At 37.7% G+C, this 27,396-nt stretch overlaps 1 protein-coding gene across 2 annotated transcripts in view; it reads left to right on the plus strand.

The window, feature by feature from the left end:
* Positions 1 to 27,148, plus strand: part of Atad2 (ATPase family AAA domain containing 2) — a 44,388-nt gene extending 17,240 nt beyond the window's left edge. For both annotated transcript variants that reach the window (XM_050145139.1, XM_050145138.1), the window contains exons 9-28: positions 1,260 to 1,361; positions 3,372 to 3,480; positions 3,829 to 3,944; positions 5,250 to 5,424; positions 6,857 to 6,945; positions 9,244 to 9,403; positions 10,759 to 10,849; positions 11,971 to 12,285; positions 12,372 to 12,504; positions 13,416 to 13,602; positions 14,032 to 14,217; positions 16,862 to 16,997; positions 18,438 to 18,634; positions 19,330 to 19,489; positions 21,591 to 21,713; positions 21,821 to 21,964; positions 22,680 to 23,048; positions 23,850 to 23,983; positions 24,523 to 24,651; positions 25,804 to 27,148. In XM_050145139.1, coding sequence (XP_050001096.1) covers positions 1,260 to 1,361; positions 3,372 to 3,480; positions 3,829 to 3,944; positions 5,250 to 5,424; positions 6,857 to 6,945; positions 9,244 to 9,403; positions 10,759 to 10,849; positions 11,971 to 12,285; positions 12,372 to 12,504; positions 13,416 to 13,602; positions 14,032 to 14,217; positions 16,862 to 16,997; positions 18,438 to 18,634; positions 19,330 to 19,489; positions 21,591 to 21,713; positions 21,821 to 21,964; positions 22,680 to 23,048; positions 23,850 to 23,983; positions 24,523 to 24,651; positions 25,804 to 25,848 — 3,100 coding nt within the window. In that variant the 3' untranslated portion in view covers positions 25,849 to 27,148. The remainder of the gene's footprint in view (positions 1 to 1,259; positions 1,362 to 3,371; positions 3,481 to 3,828; positions 3,945 to 5,249; positions 5,425 to 6,856; positions 6,946 to 9,243; positions 9,404 to 10,758; positions 10,850 to 11,970; positions 12,286 to 12,371; positions 12,505 to 13,415; positions 13,603 to 14,031; positions 14,218 to 16,861; positions 16,998 to 18,437; positions 18,635 to 19,329; positions 19,490 to 21,590; positions 21,714 to 21,820; positions 21,965 to 22,679; positions 23,049 to 23,849; positions 23,984 to 24,522; positions 24,652 to 25,803) is intronic.
* The last annotated feature ends 248 nt before the right edge of the window (positions 27,149 to 27,396 follow it).

Below are 27,396 nucleotides of genomic sequence, written 5' to 3' on the forward strand. Positions count from 1 at the left end.
GTCGTGAGCCACCATGTGGTTGCTGGGAATTGAACTCAGGACCTTTGGAAGAGCAGGCAATGCTCTTAACCTCTGAGCCATCTCTCCAGCCCCTAACCTAAGAATTTAATCGCATTATTTTGTAAGGAAACTGGAGTTCCGTACTATGCTTAACAGTTAGGTGATACAGTTGACAACATACTTTAAATAAAAGGCCATTCTTTTTTGTTTTCTTTTCTATTTTTCGAGACAGGGTTTCTCTGTGTAACAGTCCTAGCTGTCCCTGGAACTAGCTCTTGTAGAACAGGCTGGCCTCGAACTCACAGAGATCTGCCCATCTCTGCCTCCCGAGTGCTGGGATTAAATGCGTGCGCCACCACCACCACCGCCTGCTTTGTAGTTTTTGAAGACAGGGTCTTACTGTGTGCCTCTGACTGTCCCGGAACTCATTGATCTTAAACTCACAGAGATTATTCTGTCTTCCTAGTTCTGGGATTAAAGGTGTGTTCCACTATGCCTGGCACCATGTTATTCTTTACTATTTCCCAGGGCTTCCTTCATGTCAAAAAAGTAAGCATTCTACTACTGAGGTATACTCTTAGACCTCACAGCATTTACAGATGTTTAGTATGTGCCAGTGTATGTTTATGCACATATGAAGGTGAGGGCAATTTGAGGAGGTCAGTTCTCTGCTTTCATTTTATGGGTCCCAGGAATTAAAATGCAGGTATTTAGCTTTGGTGATAGGCATCCTTACCCAGTGAGCAATCTTGCTTACCCTTCTTTCTTTTTAGCTTCTTTCTTTGATTAAAAGTATTTTTTTAAAAAAAAAAATTACTTGTCATTTCAAAAATAGGTAATTTCTAATGTAAAACTTTATATAATATTAAACATGCATATTCAGCCAGGCCTGATGCCACTGGCCTTTACTCTCAGCACTTGGGAAACATAGGCAGGTCAGTTTAAGGCCCATCTGCTTTACATAGTGAGTTTCATCTCAGTCAGGACTACACAGAGCCCCTGTTTCAAGACTAAGAACTCACTGCCCACATTATCTTTAATCTTAATGAACATTTGAAGGTCAGCCCTAGCCTCTTGTTTTTCTTCCCTTTCTCTTGGCTGTGTCTTTACCTCAGAAATTAGCCAACAAAGCTTGCTTCATTGTTTTAGAGAATATGTTAAGTTTACACAAGTCTTTTTAGATCATTAGATATTCCTGGTGCTTATGTCCTCTGCCGTTTTCCTGTTTCCCTCATCATGATTTCAGTTTCCCTGTTTAGGCGAAGGCACGCAATCCACAGTAGTGACTCTACTTCCTCTTCTTCTGAAGATGAGCACTTTGAGAGGAGAAGAAAAAGGAACCGCAATAGAGCTATTAGCAGGTGAGCTCAGACCCTGGTGTGGTGACTTGCACCTTTAAGTGCTTTGGGGCTTAAGAGTTCTAGGGCCAGCCTGGGCTATGTGGTAAGCCTGATCTCAACAAAAACAAAAATTTGGGAGAAGAGATGGAATGGATGAGTTATAAAACTATCAAATATATTTAAAAATAAATTTTCCTTACAATTATATATTTGTTTTGTGGCACAGGACACGTGCATGCTATGGCCTGTGGAGGTCAAAGGACTTGATTTAGTTGGTTTTTCCTTCTTCTTGTGTGGGCTCCAGAAATTACTTGTGAGCCAAGCTGCTGGTCCTCAGATACCTTTTTATATGACGAGAAAGTAGAATAATTTGTGAATGACTATAGCCTAACTGATTAGAAGGTTGCACCAGAGGTTAACACAAAGCAAACTCCTGCCTAACTAGAAATGTCTATAGTTAAGACAAATGACAGAATAGAACATATGGTTACAGTTTTGTTTTTTAATAGACCAGTATATTGGATTTTTTTATTTTTTTTATCCAAAAGCACAAATCCACACTTATTTATATACTTTTCATTAGTTTAAATCTGTCAGGGTTCAATATCACACACATGCTGGGTCTTTGTAAGAAGGTTGCATCAGAATTTGGCAGGTATCTTGCCAATATGTTTGCATAAGCCCAAGTTACCTTACCCAAGATTCCTCTGTTTTTGCTCAGTTTGACTCCAGGAAACAGTGTTTTGTTTTTGGCTTTATTCACATTAGCACATCTCTTGCCTAAGTAGAATCATTTTCATCTCAGGCATAATAAACACCTTCAGTTTTAAAAGGAGCCATGTGTTCTTTTTGATTCTAGAGCCCTTAGAGCCCACAAAAATGGCCTTCTACCACAGCCTTTCAGATATATTTGCCTCTCGAAGTCCTGTTCCCAGCAGGTCTCTACAGACACCAAGGTGGTAAAGGGGATTGTAATAGATTTTAATATTGGCTTGGTGAACATTAGCTTGAGGGAATAATTTTTTTTTTCATTTTAAAATTTTTAAACTAATTGGAAAATTTTTAATTGAAACTGAAATATTATTTTCAATTGTAGTAAGTCCACATTCTAGCCAATTCAAGGATTGTTCTTGTTTATAGCTAGGTGGGTAGGTATGAATGCAATATTGAATTCTAATAATAAAGTATTTTCAAGCAGAAAATAATGTTTGAATCAGGAGGGTTGGGTTGTTTGGCTGATTGGTTGATTATTGTTCTTAAGACAAGGTCTAACATAACTCAGGCTGGCCTAGAACTTATGTTACGCAGTTTAGGATCTTGAACTCCTGATTTTCCAAGTGCACCTGCTATCATGCCTTATAGCAACCACATGATGGCTCACAAATGGTCTGTAACTCCAGTCCATGTGTTTGTGTAGAATCTGAAGGTTGACATTGGGTGGTTCCGTAGTCAGTCTCCACTTTGTGTTTTGAGACAGGGTCTCTCACTGCATAGGGGCTCAGTCTTGGGGCTAGTCTGGCTAATCAGTCTTGGGGCTAGTCTGGCTAACCAGCGGTTACCTTATCTTTACTTCGAGGATCCTGAGATTGTGGTGGGCCTGCCACTTCTACCCAGATTCTAATATATTTGGGAGTTTGCTAAACTCTTTTCCTCCATTTTGGCAGCAAGTACTTTACTCACTGAGCCATTTTCCCCAACCCCAAACATTTTTATTTTTAAATATTTATTTATTATGTATACAATGTTCTGTCTGAGTGTATGCCTGCAGGCCAGAAGAGGGCACCAGACCTCTTTACAGATGGTTGTGAGCCACCATGTGGTTGCTGGGAATTGAACTCAGGACCTTTGGAAGAGCAGACAATGCTCTTAACCGCTGAGCCATCTCTCCAGCCCAACCCCAAACATTTTTAAAGAAGAAAAATAATAGTGTGATATGGGATTTAGGGAGGGGGGTGATCTGATGTGTGACTTCATATATATGTTTGTGTGTGTGTGTATTTGTGCATGTGTGTGCATGTGTTTTTTTAATAGGTGCCTTCCACTAAATTTTCGGAAAGATGAAATAAGAGGGATTTATAAAGATCGAATGAAAATTGGAGCAAACCTTGCTGATGTTGATCCAATGCAACTAGATTCTTCAGTGAGTATTTTAAAATTTGTGCTTTACTTGAGGTGTAATTTTCTTCACTTTTACTTTTGTTTTAAGTTTAAAAAAACTGATTTTTTTTTCTTATCAGGAACTTAAATCTTTATACATTTTAAAAACAAATTTTGGGGAGTTGGAGAGATGGCTCAGCCTTTTTAGCATTTTTTGCTCTTGCAGAGGACCTGAGTTTGATTCCCAACTTACACATGGTGACACATACAAAATAAACATTTAAAAAAATATATTGGGAATACTACAGTTAATCAGTTGACTGTGGGATGATGTGACGATATAGGGCAATGTTTTAATTTTAACTCAGATCTGTGTCCTATTTCATTCCAGGTACGATTTGATAGTGTTGGTGGCCTGTCTGATCATATTGCAGCACTAAAGGAGATGGTGGTGTTTCCCTTACTTTATCCAGAAGTCTTTGAGAAGTTTAAAATTCAACCCCCAAGGTAGCCTAAATATGCTTTTTCTTGTGGCCATAATTAATGTGTGTTGTGCTACTGTTGTTTCTCTGACTTCTTACAGCTTTACAGTTTTTACTTAAATTTTGCATGCGTGAGAGATGTACGTGAGTGAGTGAGTGAGTGAGTAAGTGGGTGTGTAGGTGCAGGTGCACATGCAAGCATGTGGAGGCCAGAGGCAGTTGTCAGGGGTCTGCTCTGATACTTGCCACCTTATTCCTTTGAGACAGGCTCTCACTGAACCTGGAGCTAGGCTGCCAACCAGCATGCTCCAGCAATGCTTTTATCCCATTTCCCACAACACTGGAATTAAAGGTGTACACGTAACCTCAACCAGCTTTTTGCATGTGCTCTGGGAATTTGAACTAAGGTGCTCAAACTTATGTAGCAGTGCTTTTACTGGTTACGTCATTTCGCCTGTCCTCTTAAACTTTTTGCTGATTAACTCCTTTTAATGTGCTAGTTCCTAGTTTCCCTTTTACAATTAATTATATTTATGTGCTGGTATGAATGTGTACCACCTGTGTGGGCGGTGCCTGCGGAAGCCAGAAGTCATTGTATTGCTAGAGCTGGAGTTACAGACTGCTTGTGAGCCACCAGGCTTAAATGCTGGGAGCTGGTCTTCTGGAAGAGCATCAAGCGCCCCTAATCACAAGCCTGGCAGTCTGAGTTTGATCCCTAAAACCATTGTAAAGGTGGAAAGAGAGAACCAGCTCTACAGAGTTGTCCTCTAGTCACACACATAATTACTAATAAGATTTTAAACCGCCGGGCAGTGGTGGCGCATGCCTTTAATCCCAGCACTCGGGAGGCAGAGGCAGGCGGATCTCTGTGAGTTTGAGACCAGCCTGGTCTACAGAGCTAGTTCCAGGACAGGCTCCAAAACCACAGAGAAACCCTGTCTCGGAAAAAAAAAAAAAAAAAAGATTTTAAACCAATACACACCAATTTTCTGAATGTTTCTCTTTGAAATACTATCCCCTCCACTACGAAATCAAGAGAATTATATGATTGTGTTTCTTGATTATATATGCAAGGTAATATAATATATGTATGCTGTGCATGGTCCAGTAGTAAAGGACAATGTGTTTAAAAAGCATTTATTTAGTTTCTGATTAATCGTACTGTATTGGTATTAACTCCCAAAGTTTTAACCTGTACTTTGTATAATGAAGCTACTTCAGTTATTTAATATTTTTAATTAGCTAATTAAAGTGGTTATGAGAGTGGTTCTTAATTTTTGTTTCAGTAGTCTATCTTAATTTAATACTAAGTGTTTAATGTGTTTTACAGAGGTTGTTTGTTTTATGGTCCACCTGGAACTGGAAAAACATTGGTTGCTAGAGCACTTGCCAATGAGTGCAGTCAAGGGGATAAAAGAGTGGCATTTTTCATGAGGAAGGGTGCTGATTGTCTGAGTAAATGGGTTGGAGAATCCGAAAGACAGCTGCGATTGCTATTTGATCAGGTATGATATTAAAATTTACCTCTTTAGATTTTAATATGCAGATTCAAGTGTATGAGGTTTTTTTTCTTTTTTAATGGAAGAAGGTTTACTCTGGACTCACCATTCCAGAGGGATAAGAGTCCATCATGATAAGAGGCACAGCAGCAAGTAACAGGCATGGTGGCAGGAATAGGAAGCTGGGAGTTCATATCTTAAAAATTCTCTCTTGGACTGGTCCCGCTCCTTGTATGTAGTTCCCCTTATCAGATGTCACGGCTCTGGCATCTCAAACATCTTGGGGTATCCATTACGACCTTGGCTTCAGTTTCAAAAAGCCCTCTGAGGGCCTTCATGCAGGAACTCCTCTGCCACGTTTCCTGCTCTGACATTGTAGAGTAAGGATCCATGACCCTCCCTCTGGTCTTGGCACCCTTCTTGCCTCTGAAGCTAGCATCACATAGACAGTACTGCCAAGTTTGACTGCCAGCTTGAAATGCCATCTTGAATCACATTAGCAGCAATGTCTTGACTCCTTTTTTTGTAGTGTCAATATTTTTTAATGCTGACCTTCAGCAAACAACTTTATATAGAGATAGGAATAATTGGATTTTAGTTCTTAGAAGTATTAGAGCTCATACCTAGTAAGGAGGAGAAATAATCTCCTCCTAAGGAATTTAATGGTAGTAAATTACTTCACAATATGGAAACTGAATGTAATTCTTCCCTGGAATAGCTTTCCGTTTCTATGCCAGATTGTATTGAAGGTACATTGTGAAATAATGCATTCTGCTCTACTAGGACGTCCTGCTGAAAGGAAGTTTGTTTGTTTGAGGGAATTTTGTTTTTGCTTTTGCTTTTAAGACATGATCTATGTAGCCCTTGGCTGTCCTGAAACCTGTTATGTAGACCAGGCTAGATTTGAAATCAGAGCTCTGCTTCCCAAGTGCTGGGATTAAAGATGTACACCACCATGCCTGATACTGACAATCTTTTTGAACACTTTTTTAGAGCTAAGTTTTCATTTTGTTTTACTAAGATTCTTTTTTTAAGTTTGGCATTTTGTTGAGTAATATTTTTCTACCTAATATGGGGGGAGAGTGTTAATATCCTTCGTTATTTGTTTTCATAGACAGTGATGAAGTTTTTCTGTGTGTCCAGTAACTATAACTGTATGAAATCTAAGATACTTAACTAGTAGAATATTTTGGTTGTTTCCAGAAGAAAATGCAAATAAGATTATGTTAATATAATGTATAAATGTAAAATTTTAAAAACCGTTTTTGGGATTTTTATCAGTCTTATAAAATAGCTATGCATGGCGTTCTGGTAAGCAAGACTGAATGAAAATAGATTGAAAAAGGTATATATTCTGATTTGTAAATTATATGTTCTTTGCAAATTTGAATGAAAATAGATTAAAATGCTGACACAGGACTCCTAAACCCTCTTTTAGGCCTATCAGATGCGCCCTGCAATTATTTTCTTTGATGAAATAGATGGTTTGGCTCCAGTACGATCTAGCAGGCAAGATCAGATTCACAGGTAAAACGTGACTGATTGTGTTGCTGTTACATGAAAGATAAGTATTAAATGGTGAAAGAAACCCAAATACATACACATATTTAAAGTGAGCCTATTCTGAAAATCAGGTTATTATTAATAGTTTTAACATCTTGGTTATAGAAGATATGACTTAAAATCCAAATATATTCACAGCCATGGGTGAGAATAAGGCTGTGATATAGAATGTGGCTGATGAAGCCAATTAATTGTAGTTCTAGCCTGTCTACAACTGGGACCTAAGAATTTGATTTTCTTTCTCAAGTTTTATGCTCAAGTATTTAAATATCTTAAATGTTGCGAACTAGTTCAGATGCTTTGTCCTTTTTAAACTTCCTTCAGTACTGGGGATTGTTCCAGGGCCTTAAGCTTGCTCTTCAAGTGCTTTACCACTGAGGTATATTCCCAGCCCTCAGGTTAGTCACTATTGCTGTGAAGAGACACCATGACCGAGGCAACTTTTATTAAGGAAGGCATTTAATTGGGGACTTGCTTATAGTTCCAGAGGTTAGTCTATTATGGCAAGGAACATGATGGCATGCAATCAGGCACTGGATCCACAAGCAGCAGGTAGAGAGAGTGACTGATTCTTGGATGGACTTTTGAAACTCCAAAGCCCACTTCCTCCAACAAGGCCACACCTCCTAATCCTTCTAAACCTTTCAAACAGTTCTCCCTGGTGACGTCAACATTCAAATATATGAATCTATGGGCACCATTCTTAATCAAATCAGCACATGTGGCATCTGGAAGGGTCCAGACTGAACCAAGCATTGAGAGGAGAGCCAGGGAGGGAGAGAAAAAAGAGAGGAGAGAGGGCCAAGAGAACTATGCCCCAAATGGCTTTTAAGGGGATACCTGGGCCAAATAAAAATATCTCCTAGAATAATTCCACAGGTTTAAGATAAGACTACCAAACCTCATTTTAAAGATAAGAAAAAAATTGAGCTATACTTGGTGGTGGTGGTGGTGCAAACCTTTAATCCCATCACTCAAGAGGCAGAGGCAGGTCCGATGGATCTCTGGGTTCAAGGCCAGCCTGGTCTACAACCTGAATTCCAGGAGGGCCAGGGATATGTAGAGAAACCTTGTCTTGAAAACAAAGAAAATGATAGAAAAGTTGTACTTTTTGAATGAAAATAAGGACATAACTGCTCCTATGTATGATTGAGAAGGGTTGTATTGTAGATATAAGGGAGAATTCAGCCAGAAGCATCTGGAAGGGTCCAAACTGAACCATGCTATAAAAGGAGAGATGGGGAGAGTGAGCAGGGGACAGAGAGAGAGGGCCAAGGGGCCAAAAGAACTATGTCCCAAATGGCTGGATTATACAGAAATCAGAAGCTGGGGGAAGAGAAGTCCAACCCCTAGGCTGGAAAGGTTTAGGGTAGGGGACAAGGGTGAGAAGGATTAGGAGGGGCCATAGGTAGTGAGACTAGACTTATCCTGGGTTTCTTTGGGATCTGACACTTTTTCTCCAGGATTAGTTCGGGCCCCCTCTACACAATTGCTTAGGGTCTTAGCTGGGGTCATCCTTGTGGATTCCTGGGAATTTCTCTAGTGCCAGCTTTCTTGCTAGCCCCATAATGACTCCCTCAATCAAGGTTGCTCTCTGTCAGAAATTACAGGCAAGTTTGCCACACTCATCCTGGCTATTAAGTGTGTTCTGGGGATCTAAACTCCAATTCTTAATCTTGCAAAGCAAGCACTATAACTACTGAGCCATCTCCTCAGCCCTCATTAGTTTTGAGACAAGTTCTCTCACTGCTTGGCTAGACTAACTGGTGAGCCAGTGAGCTTTGGTGATTCACTTATCTTTTGTTTCACAATGCTGAGGCCATAGACATTCTCAGTGATACCTGACTTCTATATGGGTTCTAGGGGAATTTGAACTCTGGTCCTCTTTCTCAGCAACGGTTCTTAAACCCTTGAGCCATCTCTCCAGTTTCCCTGTGTTTTGTTTTCCATTGAAAAGTAGCTAGGGCCGGGCGGTGGTGGCGCACGCCTTTAATCCCAGCACTCGGGAGGCAGAGGCAGGTGGATCTCTGTGAGTTCGAGACCAGCCTGGTCTACAAGAGCTAGTTCCAGGACAGGCTCCAAAATCACAGAGAAACCCTGTCTCAAAAAAAAAAAAAAAAAGAAAAAGAAAAAGAAAAGTAGCTAGGTTCCATAAGAAAATTCCTTTGCACGTTTATACATTAAACCTTACCAAAAGAAATATTTCTGAGTAATAGGCTCTTTATTCATAACACTAATTTATTTTCTTATTTTTGTGTTTAGTTCTATTGTTTCAACACTGTTAGCTCTTATGGATGGTTTGGACAGCAGAGGAGAAATTGTAGTCATTGGAGCTACCAACAGACTAGATTCCATAGACCCTGCGTTACGAAGGCCTGGTCGATTTGACAGAGAATTCCTTTTTAGTCTACCCGATAAAGACGTAAGAAAATTTTAAATACTTTTTATTTTTAACAATTTAGTACAATTACATCTTTTTATGACAGGTGGGGGAATAGACAGGGAGTGTTTGTGCCACAGTGCAGGTGTGGAAGTCAGAAAACAACTTAGAGTCAATTTTCTCCCTGTGCTATGTTGGTTTGGTAGGTAGGACTCAGCTCATCAAGTTTGGTTACAAGTGCCGTAATCCACTGAGCTGTTTTCCACTCCCACTAACAAGTTTTTTGTTGTTGTTGTTTAAAGATTTTATTTATTTATTTATTTATTTATTTATTTATTATGTGTGCAGTGTTCTGTCTGCATGTTTGCTTGCAGGCCAGAAGAGAGCTCTTAGATCTCATTACAGATGGTTGTGAGCCATGTGGTTGCTGGGAATTGAACTCAGGTCCTCTGGAAGAGCAGCCAGTGCTCTTAACTACTGAACCATCTCTCCAGCCCAACAAGTTTTGATACAGTAAAAAGTTGAAGACTTTACTTTGGTGTCATGATTGTTCAAAAGAAGTCAATAGAGGTCATTTATTTTCTTTAAGCATATCTCCCTTCTTAACTGCTCTTAAAATTGTTTTAAGTTAAGCATATCTTTCTATTTTATTAGCTTAATTAGTCCTTAGCCAGCTCATTAGCTGTGACTTTTTCCTGAACACCCTTGTACTGCAACAATTAGGCTAAAGCCACTTAATGCTTTTGAGAAGCTTATAATAAAATATGAGTAGAGCTGTAGTAATGGCTGAGGGTGCTTTCTTTGTCAGAGGACCCAAGTTAGGTCCCCCAACACCTGCTTCAGGTGGCCCGGGACCGTCTGTAACTCCAGCTGGGGAATACAACACCCTCTTCTTGAATCTAAAAGCACCTGCACTCAGGTACACATACCCACTTACAGACAAATTAAAATTGAAAAAATATATATTCTTTTTTTTTTTTAGTGAAGTATTTTATTTATTTATTAAAAATTTCTGCATCCTCCCATTTCCCTCCCACTCCCCCTCCCCCTCACTCTCCAGTCCTAAAATATATATTCTTAAGAAAGAAACTGAGTAGAGTCGTCAGTATTCTTAATTCTTAATGCACTCCAGAATGAGCAATATTTTGTTTAATTTTTAAGTTTACATAGATGATGAATATAACTTGGGCACGTTACTTGGAAATCTGCTTAATTTTGTTAAATGCTTACAGGCGCATCTTTTTCCTCATTTTTGTGGTCTTATACTTCTATTTATATTAGGTTTTGGTTACTTTAAAATTTTAGATAATCAAAAGTAGTTTAAATTGAAACTTTTCTAATTAGAGTAATTTGTTTATAGGTATAAAAATTAATATTAGAGCTTTTTCCTCCCACAGGCTCGAAAAGAGATTCTGAAGATTCATACAAGAGATTGGAATCCAAAACCACTGGACATATTTCTAGAAGAATTAGCAGAAAACTGCGTTGGTAAATATTGTTTTGAGCACATGTGAAAAATGTTGTGTTCATTTCAAAGATGGAACAAATTGGGTCTTGCCTTGAAGTTTAGATTTGGCCTAGTAGGTAAAGTTGCTTGCAGTTCAAGCCCAGTAACCTGAGTTAAATCCCTGGAACACACATGAAGATGGGAGGAAATAACTGGACTCTACAAAGTTATCCTCTGACCTCTACATACCCATAGCCATGCACAACAAAACGGCAGGTGTGACTAGATTCAGCAGCACACATATGCAGTGCTAGTAGTGACGGATGACAGCAGACTGCGTGTCTATGGCCATCCTCAACTGCACAGGGAGGAGGAGCTCATCTAAAAAGGAAGGCATCATTTGTTTCCATCTCCTTTGTGGCATGTATTTCCCTCCAAGAGCATAGATATTTTTAGAGTATAGATACTGTCCAAGGTGTAGCAACATATTCCTGTATCCCCAGCACTTGGGAACTGAGGCAGGATTGACATGTATAGTGAGTACCAGGTCAGCTATGGGTGTATAATGATTCCTTTTCTCAAAAAATTAGAATTTAAAGGTCAGAAAATTGAAGGCTAGAGAGATAGCTTAGTTGTTAAAAAGTCTTTTTAAAAATGGAGATCAGAGGGCTGGAGAGATGGCTCAGAGGTTAAGAGCACTGACTGCTCTTCCTGAAGTCCTGAGTTCAATTCCCAGCAACCACATGGTGGCTCACAGCCATCTGTAATGACATCTGGTGCCCTCTTCTGGCCTGCAGGCAGAATATAGGCAGAATACTGCATACATAATAAATAATAAATCTTAAAAAAATGGAGATCAGATTAGATATGAAAACAGTGATAGCCCTGTGAATTAGACAGTATTGTCACTGGACAGACAAAGAATTCTCTGCAGATATAAGTGAGTCTTGAAAGATCACAGAGTAAAAAACACAACAGAATTCTTGCTCTTAACCCTTATCCTGTACTTAGTGCTTGCATGTTTCATTCACAAGTTACTGATGTGTTGAAGCCATCTAAGTTCACTTTATAAAAATTTTAGTTAAGACTTAATTTTTAAATTTTACTTGTGTTTTGCTTCACCCCCACCCCCAACCCCCCAACCCCCGGTTTATTGGAACAGGATACTGTGGTGCAGATATCAAATCAATATGTGCCGAAGCTGCTTTATGTGCCCTGCGTCGCCGGTACCCACAGATCTACACCACCAGTGAGAAGCTACAGTTGGATCTCTCTTCAATTAATATCTCAGCTAAGGATTTTGAGATGGCTATGCAGAAGATAATACCAGCTTCCCAAAGAGCTGTGGCATCACCTGGACAGGCACTGTCTGCCATTGTGAAACCACTCCTGCAAAATACTGTCCATATGATCTTAGAAGCCCTTCAGAAAGTGTTTCCACATGTGGAAGTTAGAACAAACAAAGATTTAAATTCAGGTATAAAACTTGATTGACCATTGAAAGAAAGAAAGTATGGTAAAGAAAAATTACTGATGGACAGGTTTTTTTTAATTATTTTGTAGATGTTTCTTGCCCTTTGCTAGAAAGTGATTTGGCATACAGTGATGATGATATCCCATCGGTGTTTGAAAATGGACTTTCTCAAAAAACCTTTAATCAGGCAAAAGAAAATTTAAATTTTCTTCATTTAAATAGGTATGTTTTCCCTGCAAATTAATGTTTTGGTATGTAAATTCCATAAAACAGAGTGAAATTTGTCTGATAAGGTGAAAGATGATAGCCAGTCAGCTTTTTATTTAAGTTAAAATATCAGGCTGGCGAGAAGGCTCAATTGGTTAAGTGCTTGCATTTACAGACATGAAAACCTAATGCTGAGAATGGTGGTGTGTCTTTGTAATTCCAGTACTGGATCCCTGGGCTCACTAACTCCCAGGCTAACCTTATTGATGAGTTCCAGATCAGTAAAAGACCCAGTCCCAGTAGAGGTAGTTAGTGTTCCTGAGAATGACACCTGAGGGTGTCTCTAGCCTGTGCCACATACGTTAAAGAATATCAAAGTTTGAGTATGAAGAGATAGCTAAGCAGTTAAGAGCACTGGCTGCTCTTCCAGAGGACCTGGGTTCATTTTCCAGTAACTACATGGCAGCTGATAACCATCTGTGACTCCAGTTCTAGGGGTCACAACATTTTCTGGCCTCCACAGACATTGTATATGGGTGGTGCAAACATGTATTCAGCACTCATGCATGTAAACTTTTAAGTAGCAATTTTTGGCTGGATGTGATGACATACACCTTTAATCCCATGCTTGGGCGACGGACAGATGGATTTTTTAGGAGTTTGAGGCCAGCCTAGTCTGCTTTATTGAGTTCTAGGACAATCAAAGCTACATAGTGAAACTCTGTCTTAAAGAAGAAAAAAATTCAAAATGTATTACAGCTGTCATTATGACGTAAAAGTATTCTTAAATCTGGGACAATCATTGCTGACTCAGCCATGTTATAATTGGCTATTCACATGGGCAAGGCTTCTGAAGATTTGTAATTGTCAATTTAAGGCAAACATTTAAATTTTTCTCCAAAATACAACTTATTAATTTTTTTCAGAAACACCTGTTACCAACCTATGTCTTTTCGGCCAAGATTATTAATAGTGGGAGAACCAGGATTTGGACAGAGTTCTCACTTGGCACCAGCTGTCATCCATGCTTTGGAAAAATTTACTGTATATACATTAGACATTCCTGTTCTCTTTGGCATCAGTACTACATCTCCTGAAGAGACATGTTCTCAGGTAAGTTGTTTTTCAGCCAACATGTTATAAGATAAAGCAGTTATTCTGAGACAAAGTTTAGGGTTACTCTATTTTTGAACTTGAATTTTGAAAAAAGAAATCTGACTTAAAGTTTACAATATAGAACTGTATAATTGCTTAGTTATTGAATAGTATATGTTTTATTTTTCACATCTACCACTTAACACATGTATGACTTTGGGAGAGTTATTAGATGTCTATTTCATTTTTTCCTGTTTGCAAGGTATGAGATAATAATTTGACTATTGTGAGAACTAAAGTTCTAAAACTTTAAAAGAGTTGTAAGGGCTTTTTGAAAGCAGCATTCAAGAACTTTGAAAGTTTTATGTGAAAAATCTGGGAAGTTGTTGTGCTAGTATTAATAGTGTGTTGACTTTGCAACCAAATGTGATTTAATTTCCTTATTAGATGATTCGTGAAGCTAAGAGAACAGCACCAAGCATAGTCTATGTCCCACATATCCACTTGTGGTGGGAAATAGTTGGACCAACACTCAAAGCCACATTTATGACATTATTACAGAATATACCTTCATTTGCTCCAGTTTTACTACTTGCAACTTCTGACAAACCATATTCATCTTTGCCTGAAGAGGTAACCTATTTGTGGGGGAGGGTGCTATTTAAGTTTTCTTATGCCAAAATAGAAACACTGTAAAATTTCTTTTTTTTTTCTTTTTTCTTTTTTTTTTTTTTTGGTTTTTCGAGACAGGGTTTTTCTCTGTGGTTTTGGAGCCTGTCCTGGAACTAGCTCTTGTAGACCAGGCTGGTCTCAAACTCACAGAGATCTGCCCATCTCTGCCTCCCGAGTGCTGGGATTAAAGGTGTGCGCCACCACTGCCCGGCTAACACTGTAAAATATCAGGTGCTACTGAAGTAAATGAATCAATAAATAGTCTTTATCAAATACACCATTGTTACTTGTTTGTGTTATGTGCTTACTGTTTAGAATGTACATGTGTTATGCCATATTTACTTTCTTGTGTGTTGTCTTTCTTTGTTGTTGATTTTGGTTTTTTTTTTTTTAATTCAATATGTTTACTCTGCATATCTGCATATCACTGGCTGGCCTGGAACTCAGAGATCCACCTGCCTCTGCCTTCCAAGTGCTGGGATTAAAGGAGTGCACCACCACCACTGGCCTTTTGAATTACTCAATCTTTAACATCTTCCTTTATGATGTTCCTTTGCATGTTCTTTTCATTATCTTGTAATGAGTTATAACCTATAAGTCTGAATCCCTGTGGTAGGTATTTTGGATGTTTCTGTCTCTTTTTTTCTCTCATTAAAGATAGTGAGATCAAATAGAATGCCTAGTACATGACAACCAGCTACTCTACCACTGAGCTATAGTCCATCGGCAAAAAGCTGTTTGTTTTTTTTTTTTTTTTTTTTTTTTTGCTGTTTCTTACTCTGAAAGTTTCATATATTTATACAATATATATTGATCGTATCAATCTATTACCCCCTCCTACTTGTGCTGCCTACCTCATCTACCTCTCAATTTCGTGACTTAAAATTTTTGTTAGTAGCCCTGTGAGTCTAATTATTGCTATTCATGTATGCGTGGATATGGGCCGTCCACTAGGGCATGAGCAGCCTACCAGTGGCCTTTTTCTCAAAAGAAGACCCTCAAAAGCTTATCCAGAAGGAAAAACCTCAGAGGTACCTCCCCATTCATGCTGGAATTTTGATGGGCAGGTAAAACCACATCTATTGTGAGTTGATGTGTGCAGCTGCCACATCATGTCCAAAGATAAGCATTCACAGTTCTCCCCATATGTGAGCTTAATGGTAGGAGATTGATACAGATGACCCCATCTGTAGCTTAATATTCACAGCTGCTTATACTCAGTACTTCAACCAATTAAGAATCTGTGTATTAAGCTCTCCCAACTGTATAAAGCTTCTCTGACCAAAGTTGAGAGCTATATAAATCTATGGGTATAGATAAAAATATTTAGAATGCAGTTTGACAACATAACTACTTAGCAAAACAATAGTAGGTTCCCCGCTAAGGCCTATGATCTTTTTAATTCTAGGCTTTTGATCAGGTTTACAATACCAGACAGTAAAACTCTCCTGTGGAGCAGATCTTATATCCAAACAGGTAGTATCTGGTTACTCCCATAACCATCATATCACTATTGCTATCAGGTCAGTGTTGTAGTGGGCCTAGTGTTAGGTAAGAAGACCATTTATGGTTTTCTGCCTTAGCTGCCTACATAGCACCTTCTGGCACTATGTAAGCTAGCCAGTAAGTAGAGTTTCCTCGGAGTTTTCAGGTTGATGTCTTTTGACAGTGATGTATTACGTTTATTTAATTGAGTGATGTCTTCAGTGGTAGAGTCTTATCATCCAGTTATGGTACAAAAACCAAACCAAGAGCAATGGCCCTGGTATGTGGGGTTTTGTTTGTTTTCTTCTTGTTCCTCTGAGGCCTCACTGACTAGTAATTTGTAGGGAGATACCATGTTCCTGGCCTTGAGATTTTCATTTTATTACCTTATTTTCTGGGAACAGTATTGTTCACTCATAGAGGATACTTTTGCCCAAACTCTCTCTTTTGTATTGTAAACTCTGCAGTATATTCCAGTACATTTTGTAGGGGTGTGGCACAGGATGAGGAATTGCTTTTTTGTTTTTTTGGTATTTTTTGAAACAGGGTTTCTCTGTGTAGCTTTGTCTTGTACTTTCTCAATAGACTATGCTGGTCTCGAACTTAGAGATCCACCTGTCTTCTGAGTGCTGAAAGTAAAGATGCGTGACGCCACCACCTAGGAATTGCTTATTTTTGAATGAATAATTTGTGTGACTATAAATAAATCATTCAGCTTTTAACTTTCTGGTTTTCAGTGAATCAGTGATTAGACCATAATGTGTATAAGGATAGTATTTCATTTTTACACTTAATGGTGTAAGTGCTGGGCTTATCTGTGGTAGAGCACTTGAATACAGCATACCCAAGACCCTGGTTTCAATCCTATGACCTGAAAAAGAGAAAAGTGCTCACAAGTGGGATAGCTATGTTATGCAGGAGCGCTATTGGATTCTCATAACTTATGGTAGATGCAAAAATGAGAAATAATGTCATAATAATCTCCCCTAACCTCTATCTACTTTTAAAAGACTTTTCAAATTAAAAATACATGTTTAACATACTGTTTGATTAAGTGCAGTAATGTACATTGTGTTTGCATATATGAATATTCTGTATATGTTATATCTATTTTTTTAAGGTACAAGAATTGTTTACCCATGATTATGGAGAGATTTTTAATGTCCAGTTACCAGATAAGGAAGAACGGACCAAATTTTTTGAAGACTTGATTTTAAAACAAGCTGCAAAGCCTCCTGTGTCAAAAAAGAAAGCAGGTTAGTTATTTCAGCTAATAGAGAATATTTTTAAGAAAATGGAACTAAGTAACAGTTAATAAATTGACATTTACCTGATATTCAAACCCTCAGTTATGAAGGTGACATGTTTACTGTTTAAAATACCTCTGCTTCCTGCTAAAATAGACTAACGTGTTCTTAAGGCACATAAGGTGTTTCATAGAATAGCCCCAGCCTGTCCTTCCAGGCTCATTTTTAGAACTGTTTTTTCTTTTCAAGATTATTTTTGACTGTGTAGAGGTATACACACATGAGAGCTGGTGCTGGTGAAGGTCAGAATAGGGTGGCTGAAATCCTGGAACTAGAGTTTTAAGCAGTTGTGAGCCACCTGATTTGAGTTCTGGGAACTGAGCGCAGGATGTAGTCTTGACCACTGAGCAACCTCTCCAGCTCTAGTAATGTGTTTTTACCTATAGTACCACCACCTTTTTCTGTTTGTTTGGTTTTTAAACTTTTTAACATACACACAGTGTCACAGTTTCACTTTTGGTTCTTGTAAAGTTTCTATCTTTATCTTTCCTTGCTGCCTAAAGAGTTACTTAACTTGGGGCTAGAGTTATGGATATCAGTGCTGGGAATGAGCCCAGGTTCACTGCAGGATCAACAGAAGCTCTTAACTGTTGAGCTCTTTCTTGAGAGAGGGCTCCCCTCATTTCTTCTTTGTTTTTTGAGGCATGGTTTCTCTGTATAGCTTTGGCTGTTCTAGAACTCAAAGAAATCTGTCTACCTCTGCCTCCCAAGTGTTGGGACTAAAGGTGTGTGCCACCACTGCCTGGCTTAGATTTTTTTATCTTTATGTGTGTGCATGCACAGGTTAAAAGATAGCTTGTAGAAGTCACTCCTGGAACTCAGATCAGGGGCTTGATGGCAGGCAGTCTTACCCATCAAGCCACCTCCAGTCCCCTTTCTTGATTATTCTTTTAGTCCTGAATATTCATTGTCTTCCTTAAAGGAAGTTAAAAATTTGATATATTTGGAGCATCACATTTTTTTCACATTAGTTCACAAACTAAAGACTTTTCATAGTTAAAATATTCTTGTTTTAAGAATAATGTATTTTCACTGGTTATTGGAGACACATGCCTTTAATCCTAGCACTCGGAAGATAGAGGCAGGTGGATCTTTGTGAGTTTGAGGCCAGCCTGGTCTACAAGAGCTAGTTCCAGGACAGGCTCCAAAGCTACAGAGAAACCCTGTCTCAAAAAACAAAAAAAAAAAAAAAAAGAAAAAAGAATAATGTATTTTCAAAGTTTGTAAATTAGTTTTTTCTGGAATGTATGTAGGGATAAGACTAAATTCTTGGTTTCCTATCAGATGTAAAGAAAATAGTCCCTCAAAGTCTTATTCTGTATGATTTGAGTCATTTGTTGCCCTCCATTTTGTGGAGGGTATTAACTAAAATCTTCCATCCACATGAAGTTTTGCAGGCCTTGGAGGTACTCCCAGTAGCACCACCACCTGAACCAAGATCGCTGACAGCAGAAGAAGTTAAACAGCTGGAAGAACAAGAAGAAGATACATTTAGAGAACTCAGGATTTTCTTAAGAAATGTCACACATAGGCTTGCTATTGATAAGCGATTCCGAGTGTTTACCAAGCCTGTTGATCCTGATGAGGTATTACTAATTTCCTCTCTGGATGAAATATTTATAAGCCATAATGATTTTAAAAAAAAAAAAAAAAGCAGAAAGTTTGAACAGTTTATGTAGGTGTTCTGCTCTACTCTGAACTTGTTTTCTCTATATGGACACGTGAACTCAGTGTCCTAAGCATGTATGGACTTTAAAGAGCTATGTAATCTATTTCCTTTGTTGCAGAGAACAATTAGCTTTTCTACCCATCTAAACAAAAGAAATTTGACAATATTTTAATTCCACATGGTATTACCACTATATATAGAATCAAAATTGAGCTTAGAGTTAGGACTTTTTTGGTTTTTGAAACAGGAACTGGCTTTGTAGTCCATGCTGTCCTGGAATTACCATATAGTCTAGGCTATAGTGGAGCTCAAAAATCCTCCTGTCTGAGCATCCTGAATACTGAATACAGGTTTGTCTCGCAGTATTTTCAGAGTCCTTTCCTAAGTCAACACTGAAGAATGGATTGCAGTTGGCATGAGGAACAAAGTAGTGTATATTACTGGAGAATATAACTGACCAAGAATAGGACTAAATATAAAGCAGAAATAGATTGAAACAGAAGAAAAGTATTCTTATTTATACTATTTCCTCTGTATTGCCTTTGCAGAAAAACTTAATTATTTTTATGTGTAGAGTTTATTAAGTGATTTGGTCATTTGCTTGAATTTTAGGTTCCTGATTATGTCACTGTGATAAAGCAACCAATGGACCTTTCATCTGTAATCAGTAAAATTGATTTACATAAGTATTTGACTGTGAAAGACTATTTGCAGGATATTGATCTAATCTGTAGTAATGCTTTAGAATACAATCCAGATCGAGATCCTGGAGGTGAGCATGAGTGAATTTCTTTTCAGGGTTGGTGTGGGGCTCCTAACATTTAATAAGGGTTGATGCTTTTGTTTGTTTTTGTTTTTTCGAAACAGTGTTTTTCTGTGTTGCTTTGGAGCCTGTCCTGGAACTAGCTCTTGTAGACCAGGCTGGCCTCAAACTCACAAGAGATCCGCCTGCCTCTGCCGCCTGAGTGCTGGGATTAAAGGCTTGCGCTGCTATCACCCAGCTGACGGTTTGTTTTTTAATGTCGGATGTTACGTTATAATAAATATTTTACATTAAAAAAAATCATGTCATTCTCTCAATAGCCTTATCCCATTCTATGGTTGAGAAAGGTATAATTTAGAAAGATTAAAACTTGGGGCTGGAGAGATGGCTCAGTGGTTAAGGGCACTGACTGTTCTTCCAGAGGTCCTGAGTTCAATTCCCAGCAACCACATGGTGGCTCACAACCATCTGTAATGAGATCTGGCGCCCTCCTCTGGCGTGTGGGCATATATGGAGGCAGAATGTTGTATACATAATAAATAAATAAATAAATAAATAAATAAATAAATAAATAAATAAATCTAAAAAAAAGAAAGAAAGATTAAAACTTTGTTCAGGGTCACAGTACCAGGAACAGACAAGGGAAGTATTTGAATGCACTTTTTTTTTTCCACTCACGTTCCCAAATATTAACCACACGATATATCCTTTAATGCAGTGATCTTCAACCTTTAACATAGTTCCTCAAGTTTTGCTGGCCCTTAACAATAAAATTATTTTGTTGCTACTTCATAACTGTAATTTTGCTGCTGTTATGAATTGTAAGTATTTGATATTCAAGATATCTGATATTCAACCCCTGTGGGGGTCGTCATCCACTAGGTTGAGAACAGCTACACTAATGAGACAAATTAGCTTGTTTATGCTTCTTGAAAGTGGAAAGATAAACACTAATAAAATGAATTTCAAAGTATTCCCTTTAAGATTTCAAAGTATTTCCCCCTTTTAAAAAAAATGATTAATTATTTATTATTTTATATGCATTGGTGTTTTGCCTGCATGTGTATTTGTATGAGAGTGTCCAGTTTCCTGGAACTGAATTTACCAATAGTAGTGAGCTGCCTTATAGGTTCTGGGAGTTGAACCTAGATCCTCTTTAGTTAAAACATACTTGACAGTGTTCCTGTCTTTGCCTCTCAAGACTGGGATTATAGGCATGTGCTTTTAGGCTTGGACACATTTTTATTGCATAAGTAATGGAGTGTAATACTTGCCTAATATTAATAGTAATATTGAAGGTATGTGTGCGTGCATGCGTATGTATACTCACATGTGTGCATAGGTACCTATGTGTATAGATTTAATTGGGCTATCATTAGACCTCTAAAATGTAGTACTTAGAATGATTTATGTAGGGAACTATTAAAAGTTCCTTTTGCAGGGTGGTAGTTGTATACACCTTTCAATCCCACCACTTGGGAGGCAGAGTCAGGACGGATCTTTGAGTTTGAAGTCAGCGTGGTCTATCTACAGAGCGAGATCCAGAATAGCAAGGATTAAACAACGTGTGTGTGTGGTGGTGGTGGTGATGTGGTTCTTTTGTTCATTTGGAGTTGTTTGTTTGTGACTGAGTCTCACAGTATAGCCCTTAATTGCCTAAAACTCAGAGATCTGTCTACGTCTCCTTCCCCAGTGTTGGGATTAAAGAATGCTGGGCCGCTATTAATTTGGTGTAGCTCAGGTTGACCTGACCTGGCTGTAGTTAAGAGTGACCTTGAGCTCCTGCTTCACCCTTTCAGTCCCCTATGCTGGCATTAAAGATATATTTGAAAAGTTCCTTAAAATAATTGAAAGCACACTGAGCTATATCCCTTGCCCTTCTTCTGATATTTTGAATCTTAATAGAGCACGGCAAAAATGCTTTGGATGCAGGCTGCAATATTGAATCAGATATCCAAATCATTAGGTTATCGCCTAAACCAGAATATAAAAGTTCTGGTAAATTTACTCTTCTTATGAAGTTGAGGAATTGTAGTGATTACTCTCTTTACCCAAAACATTAAGTTTACTTTTGGAAAAATACTAAGAATTCCATTTCCTTATTTCTCAGACCGTCTTATTAGGCACAGAGCCTGTGCTTTAAGAGACACGGCCTATGCAATAATCAAAGAAGAGCTTGATGAAGACTTTGAGCAGCTTTGTGAAGAACTTCAGGAATCCAGGAAGAAAAGAGGTAGACAAATGCTTAGGCATTGAAGAAGATGTTTTAAATAAATCCTTTCATTCTTTGCATGATTTTGAGTTCTGGAAATAATTTTTGAAAACTTATCTGTTTAAAAGGTTGTAGCTCCTCCAGATATGCGCCATCTTATTACCATGTCATGCCGAAGCAAAATTCTACTTCTGCTGGTGATAAGAGGTTAGACCAAGAGCAGAATGAAAAGCTAAAGGCACCCTGTCCTCCTGTGGCTTGCAGCACCCCTGGTAAGTACTGTTGAGTAATTTTCATTTATGAAGTTCTTTTATACTCTCCATGTCCTCTGTCTTGCATTTTGCTTTATTAATATACTAATCAGCTATCTCCCAAGTTCTAGTAATTCTATTTCCATAATGGTCTTTCAAGTTTACCCTATGTTCTCTCCTGTTGTAATTTCTACTAAGTTTCACCTCTTCCCAAGACAGTGAAGCACTGTCTTACTGTATCTACCTTAGACAGATTATTTAAGTTCTTTATACTTTTGTTTCTTCCATTGTAAAGTGAAGATGTTAATGGTAGCTAACCTCATCAGCTTAAAAATGAAATTGTAATATGGTCAGAATATTTTAGCTATATTAGCGTAAGCTATTTTAACTCTTACCTTTCAATTATTTAGTGTATTTCACACTAAACTGCTGCTCAGATGTTTGTTTTCTGTTTTGTTGAGACAGGGTTTCTCTGTATCCCTGGCTGTCCTGGAGCTCTCTCTGTGGACCAGACTGGCCTCTTCTGGGATTACAGGCGTGTGCCGCTGACACCTTTCCATTTCTCACTCTTGTCACAGTGCTTCCCTGTTTCTGTATTTCAGCCAGGTGGAAGTACTATGGTTTCTTGACTTCTTTACTTTTTCACCTTTTTTTTTTTTTCTCTTTAAACTCTTCCTTAAAACTAAGAAAATTGTTAGATATTCTTTATCTTTTTCTTTTGTTAAATTCCTTAAAGCTCAGCTGAAGAGGAAAATTCGTACTAAGTCAAAGTGGCATGTAGACAACACAGTAAAGCGGAGGAAACTTTCACACGCGAAATACAATCAAATCAGGAGTGACACAGAGGAAAGTCAGCATACAAGCACAGAACACACTGAGCTTGGAAACACAGAAGAGTCTTCAGTAGAGGAAAATGAAAAGCAAAATGCTTCTGAAAGCAACATAGACTTGAAAAATAACTCAAGTATCTCTAATATTGAGAATGAACTTGAAGAAGCTAATCAAACTACAGAGTGTACAGAACTGAGAAAAGATAAAATTGATTGTAATAGAGATGCTTCTAGCTCCCAGATCATAGAGATTCCTGATGAAAATGAATCAAAAGGTAAGTCTCTCCTTAAATGGTAAATATACCTTTACTCAATTCCTAAACAAGTCACACCACTTCATTGTTTTTTGCATCTTTCAGAGCACAAATGTTAACTAACTAGAAAAATGGCCTTATTTTTACTTACCCTTTCATCTAATAAACCAAACACGCATGTATACATATAATAAAAATAAAATCTCAAAAATGTTTAATTAATTGAGTGCAACCACAGTATTAGAGCAAACTACTGCACAGAAGAGAATGGAAGCCAACCACTAACCCATGTGCGGGGGTGGGGGGTATGGGAAGAGGGAAGCGAAGATGCAGACTTTTTCCTCCAGCCATATACTACAAAAGGAATACTAAATGAGTCAAGTAAATGGGCAAAGACTTGAAAAGACTTTGATCAAATAAGAGATTATACCATCAGCACCCAGCTTAATATTAACTTCTAGTAATCAGATCCTATTAGTTGTTAAGAGAAAGTGATACCTTCCTACCAATTTCAAGGTACTTGTTAAAGAATTTCCTAAATATTCAATTTGAGGAATTATTTCTAATATTGTTACGTTTCTGTTGGGGTTTTTTTGTTTGCTTTGAGACAAAGCTTAACTGAGTAGCTTTGACTGATCTAGAATTCATGTAGATCAGGAGGGATTACCACAACCAGCCAAATACTTCTTAAACCGTATGCTATTTTTTAATGCAAATGGCATGTCATAACCTAAGTACATATTCTGTTATTAATCTAATTATTATTTGCCTTAGGCATTATGTTTGTGAACCAAATAATAATTGTTTGATCTTTTACTCTAGAAATGTGTATTCTGCGAATGACTCGAGCTAGACGGTCTCAAGTAGAGCAGCAGCATCTCATCAGCGTAGAGAAGGCTCTGGCGATTCTCTCTCAGCCTACACCCTCACTTGTTGTGGACCATAAGCAATTAAAAGTATGTTAAGCTGAAATAATGCTTTCACTAGGCATTTTTCTCTTCCTCGCACACTGGATTACAGACTAATAGTTAATTAACAGATTCCTTTTAGCTTCCTTGTCCTTCAGAAAAAGATGTTCTGACCTGGAGAATTGACTCAGAGGTTAAGAGCTCTTAAGGACCTAAGTTTAATCCCCAACACCTACATGATGGCTTTAAACTCAGTCCACTGGGATCCAGCCCCCTCTTCTCACTTTTGGGCAGCAGGCATGCACATAGCATGCCTTAAATATTTAAATAGATTATTTTAAAAAATGTCTGGAGATGTTTGTGTATACAATCGAAATTAGTCACTTATGCTATAGTTTGGGGATAATAAGAGTTACCCAGGGCTAAGACGGGTGCTACAGAATGAAGGAAATGTAAAAGAATCATTGCCAGAAACTGCCATGTCTCCACAGTGACTTAGTCTGCCTACATTCTGCCTTTATAACAGTTCACTAAGCAAAAACTTACTGCAAGGAATTAATTTGACACATATGCTTGTTTTCTTTTAGAATCTTTTGAGGACTGTTGTTAAGAAAAGTCAGGAATATAATATATTCCAGCTGGAAAACTTGTATGCAGTAATCAGCCAGTGTATTTATGAGCATCGCAGGGACTATGACAAAACAGTTCTTGTTCAGGTAAAGTTTTGACTTAAAACTGTTTTTTGTTTATTTTTAGACAGGGTCTCCTTATGTAGCACCAGTTGTCTGGAACTCATGTAGACCAGGCAGGCTTCAAACTCATAAACATCTACCTTCTGCTTAGGCCTCCCCGGTGCTGGGATTCTGGTGTGTACCACCATGCCTGGCTAACTCAAAACATTTTATGCTCCTTTTGCCATATAATATCACCCTTAAAGATGACTGAAACCTTTAACTTATAAAAATTTAAAGACCGAGGGGGCTGGAGAGATGGCTCAGAGGTTAAGAGCATTGCCTGCTCTTCCAAAGGTCCTGAGTTCAATTCCCAGCAACCACATGGTGGCTCACAACCATCTGTAATGGGGTCTGGTGCCCTCTTCTGGCCTGCAGGCAAACACACAGACAGAATATTGTATATGTAATAAATAAATAAATGTTAAAAAAATTTAAAAAAAAATTTAAAGACCGACCAAGGTGCAGTAACAATATCTGGGGTATAGGCAGAAGGATCAGAGTTTAAGGTTGTCTACTAAATAGTATGTTCAAGGCCAGCTTGACTACAAAAATAACTGTCTCAAAACCAAAAAATACTAATTCAAAGACCATTCTTATATGAAGGATATGGATTCACAAACTCAATGTATCACAAATCTAGAACTTCATTAGGTTGTTTCTATAATAAGTAGTGGCTCCATAGTATCGATAAAACTGAAAAATATTTTGTATGTTTTAGTAGATATATAGCTTCTTTTAAAACAGCATTTTCTCCTTAAGTGTTTAAGGCAGGTATGGTAGTGTACATCTCTAATCCCAGATTTGGGCAGCTGAAGCACAGGAATCAAGTTTAGATAGTAAGACTTCTTCTCAAGAATAAACAAAGGTAGCCCACTTGTTTTTACTTGATCTTTATAGAAGGGATAGGAATATTAATTTTGAAAAATACATGTTAAAGGCTACTTAGGTTGCCAGTATAGCCACCTAGTATATGGGGAGGATGTGTGGAATATTTATTTAGTATACTAAGATATGTACATGCTATGTATATAATACTATTGTTTAAATCATATATAAGTGTACCAATAACTTACCAGGAATTTACATGAATGAAGTATTGAAACTTAACTATTTTCTTTCCTTCCTTTTACATAGAAAATGGAGCAAGCGGTAGAAAACTTCAATTGTTCCAGATCATGATGTCATTGCATCAAGTATTTTTATATTCAATTCCTGTTTGTCTTTGGACATAACTGATGCAAGATAAAATTAAATATTGTATCTTCAAAAAAAGATTAAAATAGTAAAAGTATTTTAAATTTCCTGATATTTATGTACGTGTGGTAAGATAACTGATAAGTGTGGATTTTTATTTGAGCAAAACACTGTAACAATAGTAATAGTTCTAGTTTTTCCAGATCTTAAAGCTATTTTGGTAATATTTTGTGGCATTTAATAATAATTTAGCAGCATTGGATTTGTTGTTGTTGTTAGCAAAGCACTTTTAATTTGACCCTTCCTAGTAGGTTATTGTATTAGACTGGAGTTGTATTTGTTGTATTTTTGCCATCTCTTTGTCTTTGTTTTCCTCTAATACCTTTCTCCGTCTGCCAAAATTAAAGTTGTGATTTGTAAGGGCCTCAAATACAATTCTGTACTTAATATAAAAATTAATGTTTTTGGGTAAACATTTTTATAGTTCTAATTTGAGCTAATAAAGGTTTAAAAATGTATTGTTTACTTTGTAATTATATATACAACAAATGACAAGTGACTAGTTTTCTATTTGACAACTGTTTATCTTTCTACTGTTGTATTTAGGTTATATTCTAAAAATTCTCTTTATATGCATATATAACTATAAATGTGAATTTTGTGGTTACTGATACCAAAAATACATTTCTTTCTTAAAGTTGAAGCCATTTGCTTCTATACAGTGTTCGGTGGGACACTGAGGGCTTTGCTTACAGGGCAGCATCTGTTGGAACGTGTGCTTGAGAGGAATAGAAAGCGGTAACTAAAGTGAGAGGCTGTGGTTTGTTGATGCTGTGATGGTAAGGATGGAACCCCAGACCCAGTGTACAGTGAGCACATACCTCGCTCAAGAGTTTAGATTTTAGTATAGTTTTATTATGTGGATGTTTAAAAGATTTCTAAGATTCAGTAATTTGAATACCTTAATTAGCAGATGCTGCCTTATATACCTATTAAAAATGCCAAACACTGATAACATTTGAACATGTGCATATTACTAAATATTGTACAAATTGAGTGTGATTGAATACATCTGTGATCTCAGCCCTGGAGGCAGAGACAGGAAGATCATTCATTAGCTACACAGTAAGTTTGAGGCCAGCCTGGCTACTTGAGACTATCTCAAAAAAAGCAAAAATAAATAAAGGGATTATACATAATAGTTTTTGCTGTTTATTATAATTTATTTCAAATGTATCCTTTTATTGTGCATCATTTATAATAAATTTTAAAGTTAAAAGCTTAACTTGTTTTTAGTTCTTACTTTAGAAGAACATTGTGAGTGTATATTCATCATAACACACATGTGAAGATCAGAGGACAGCTCTGGGGAGTCTTCCACCTTCACACTAATTCTAGGGATCATATCTGGATTATTAGACTTTATGGTAGGTGCCTTTATATACTGGGCCATCTTGTTGCCCCTTAAACTGAGTAAGGATAGGACAGCAAAGCCTCCTGAGTGCTGGGATTAAAGGCATGTGCCGCCACCAC

This window comes from Alexandromys fortis, unplaced genomic scaffold, assembly GCF_014885135.2.
Source record: "Alexandromys fortis isolate MF-2015 unplaced genomic scaffold, M_Fortis_MF-2015_v1.1 scaffold_2_1_26212458, whole genome shotgun sequence".
NCBI lineage: Eukaryota > Metazoa > Chordata > Mammalia > Rodentia > Cricetidae > Alexandromys > Alexandromys fortis.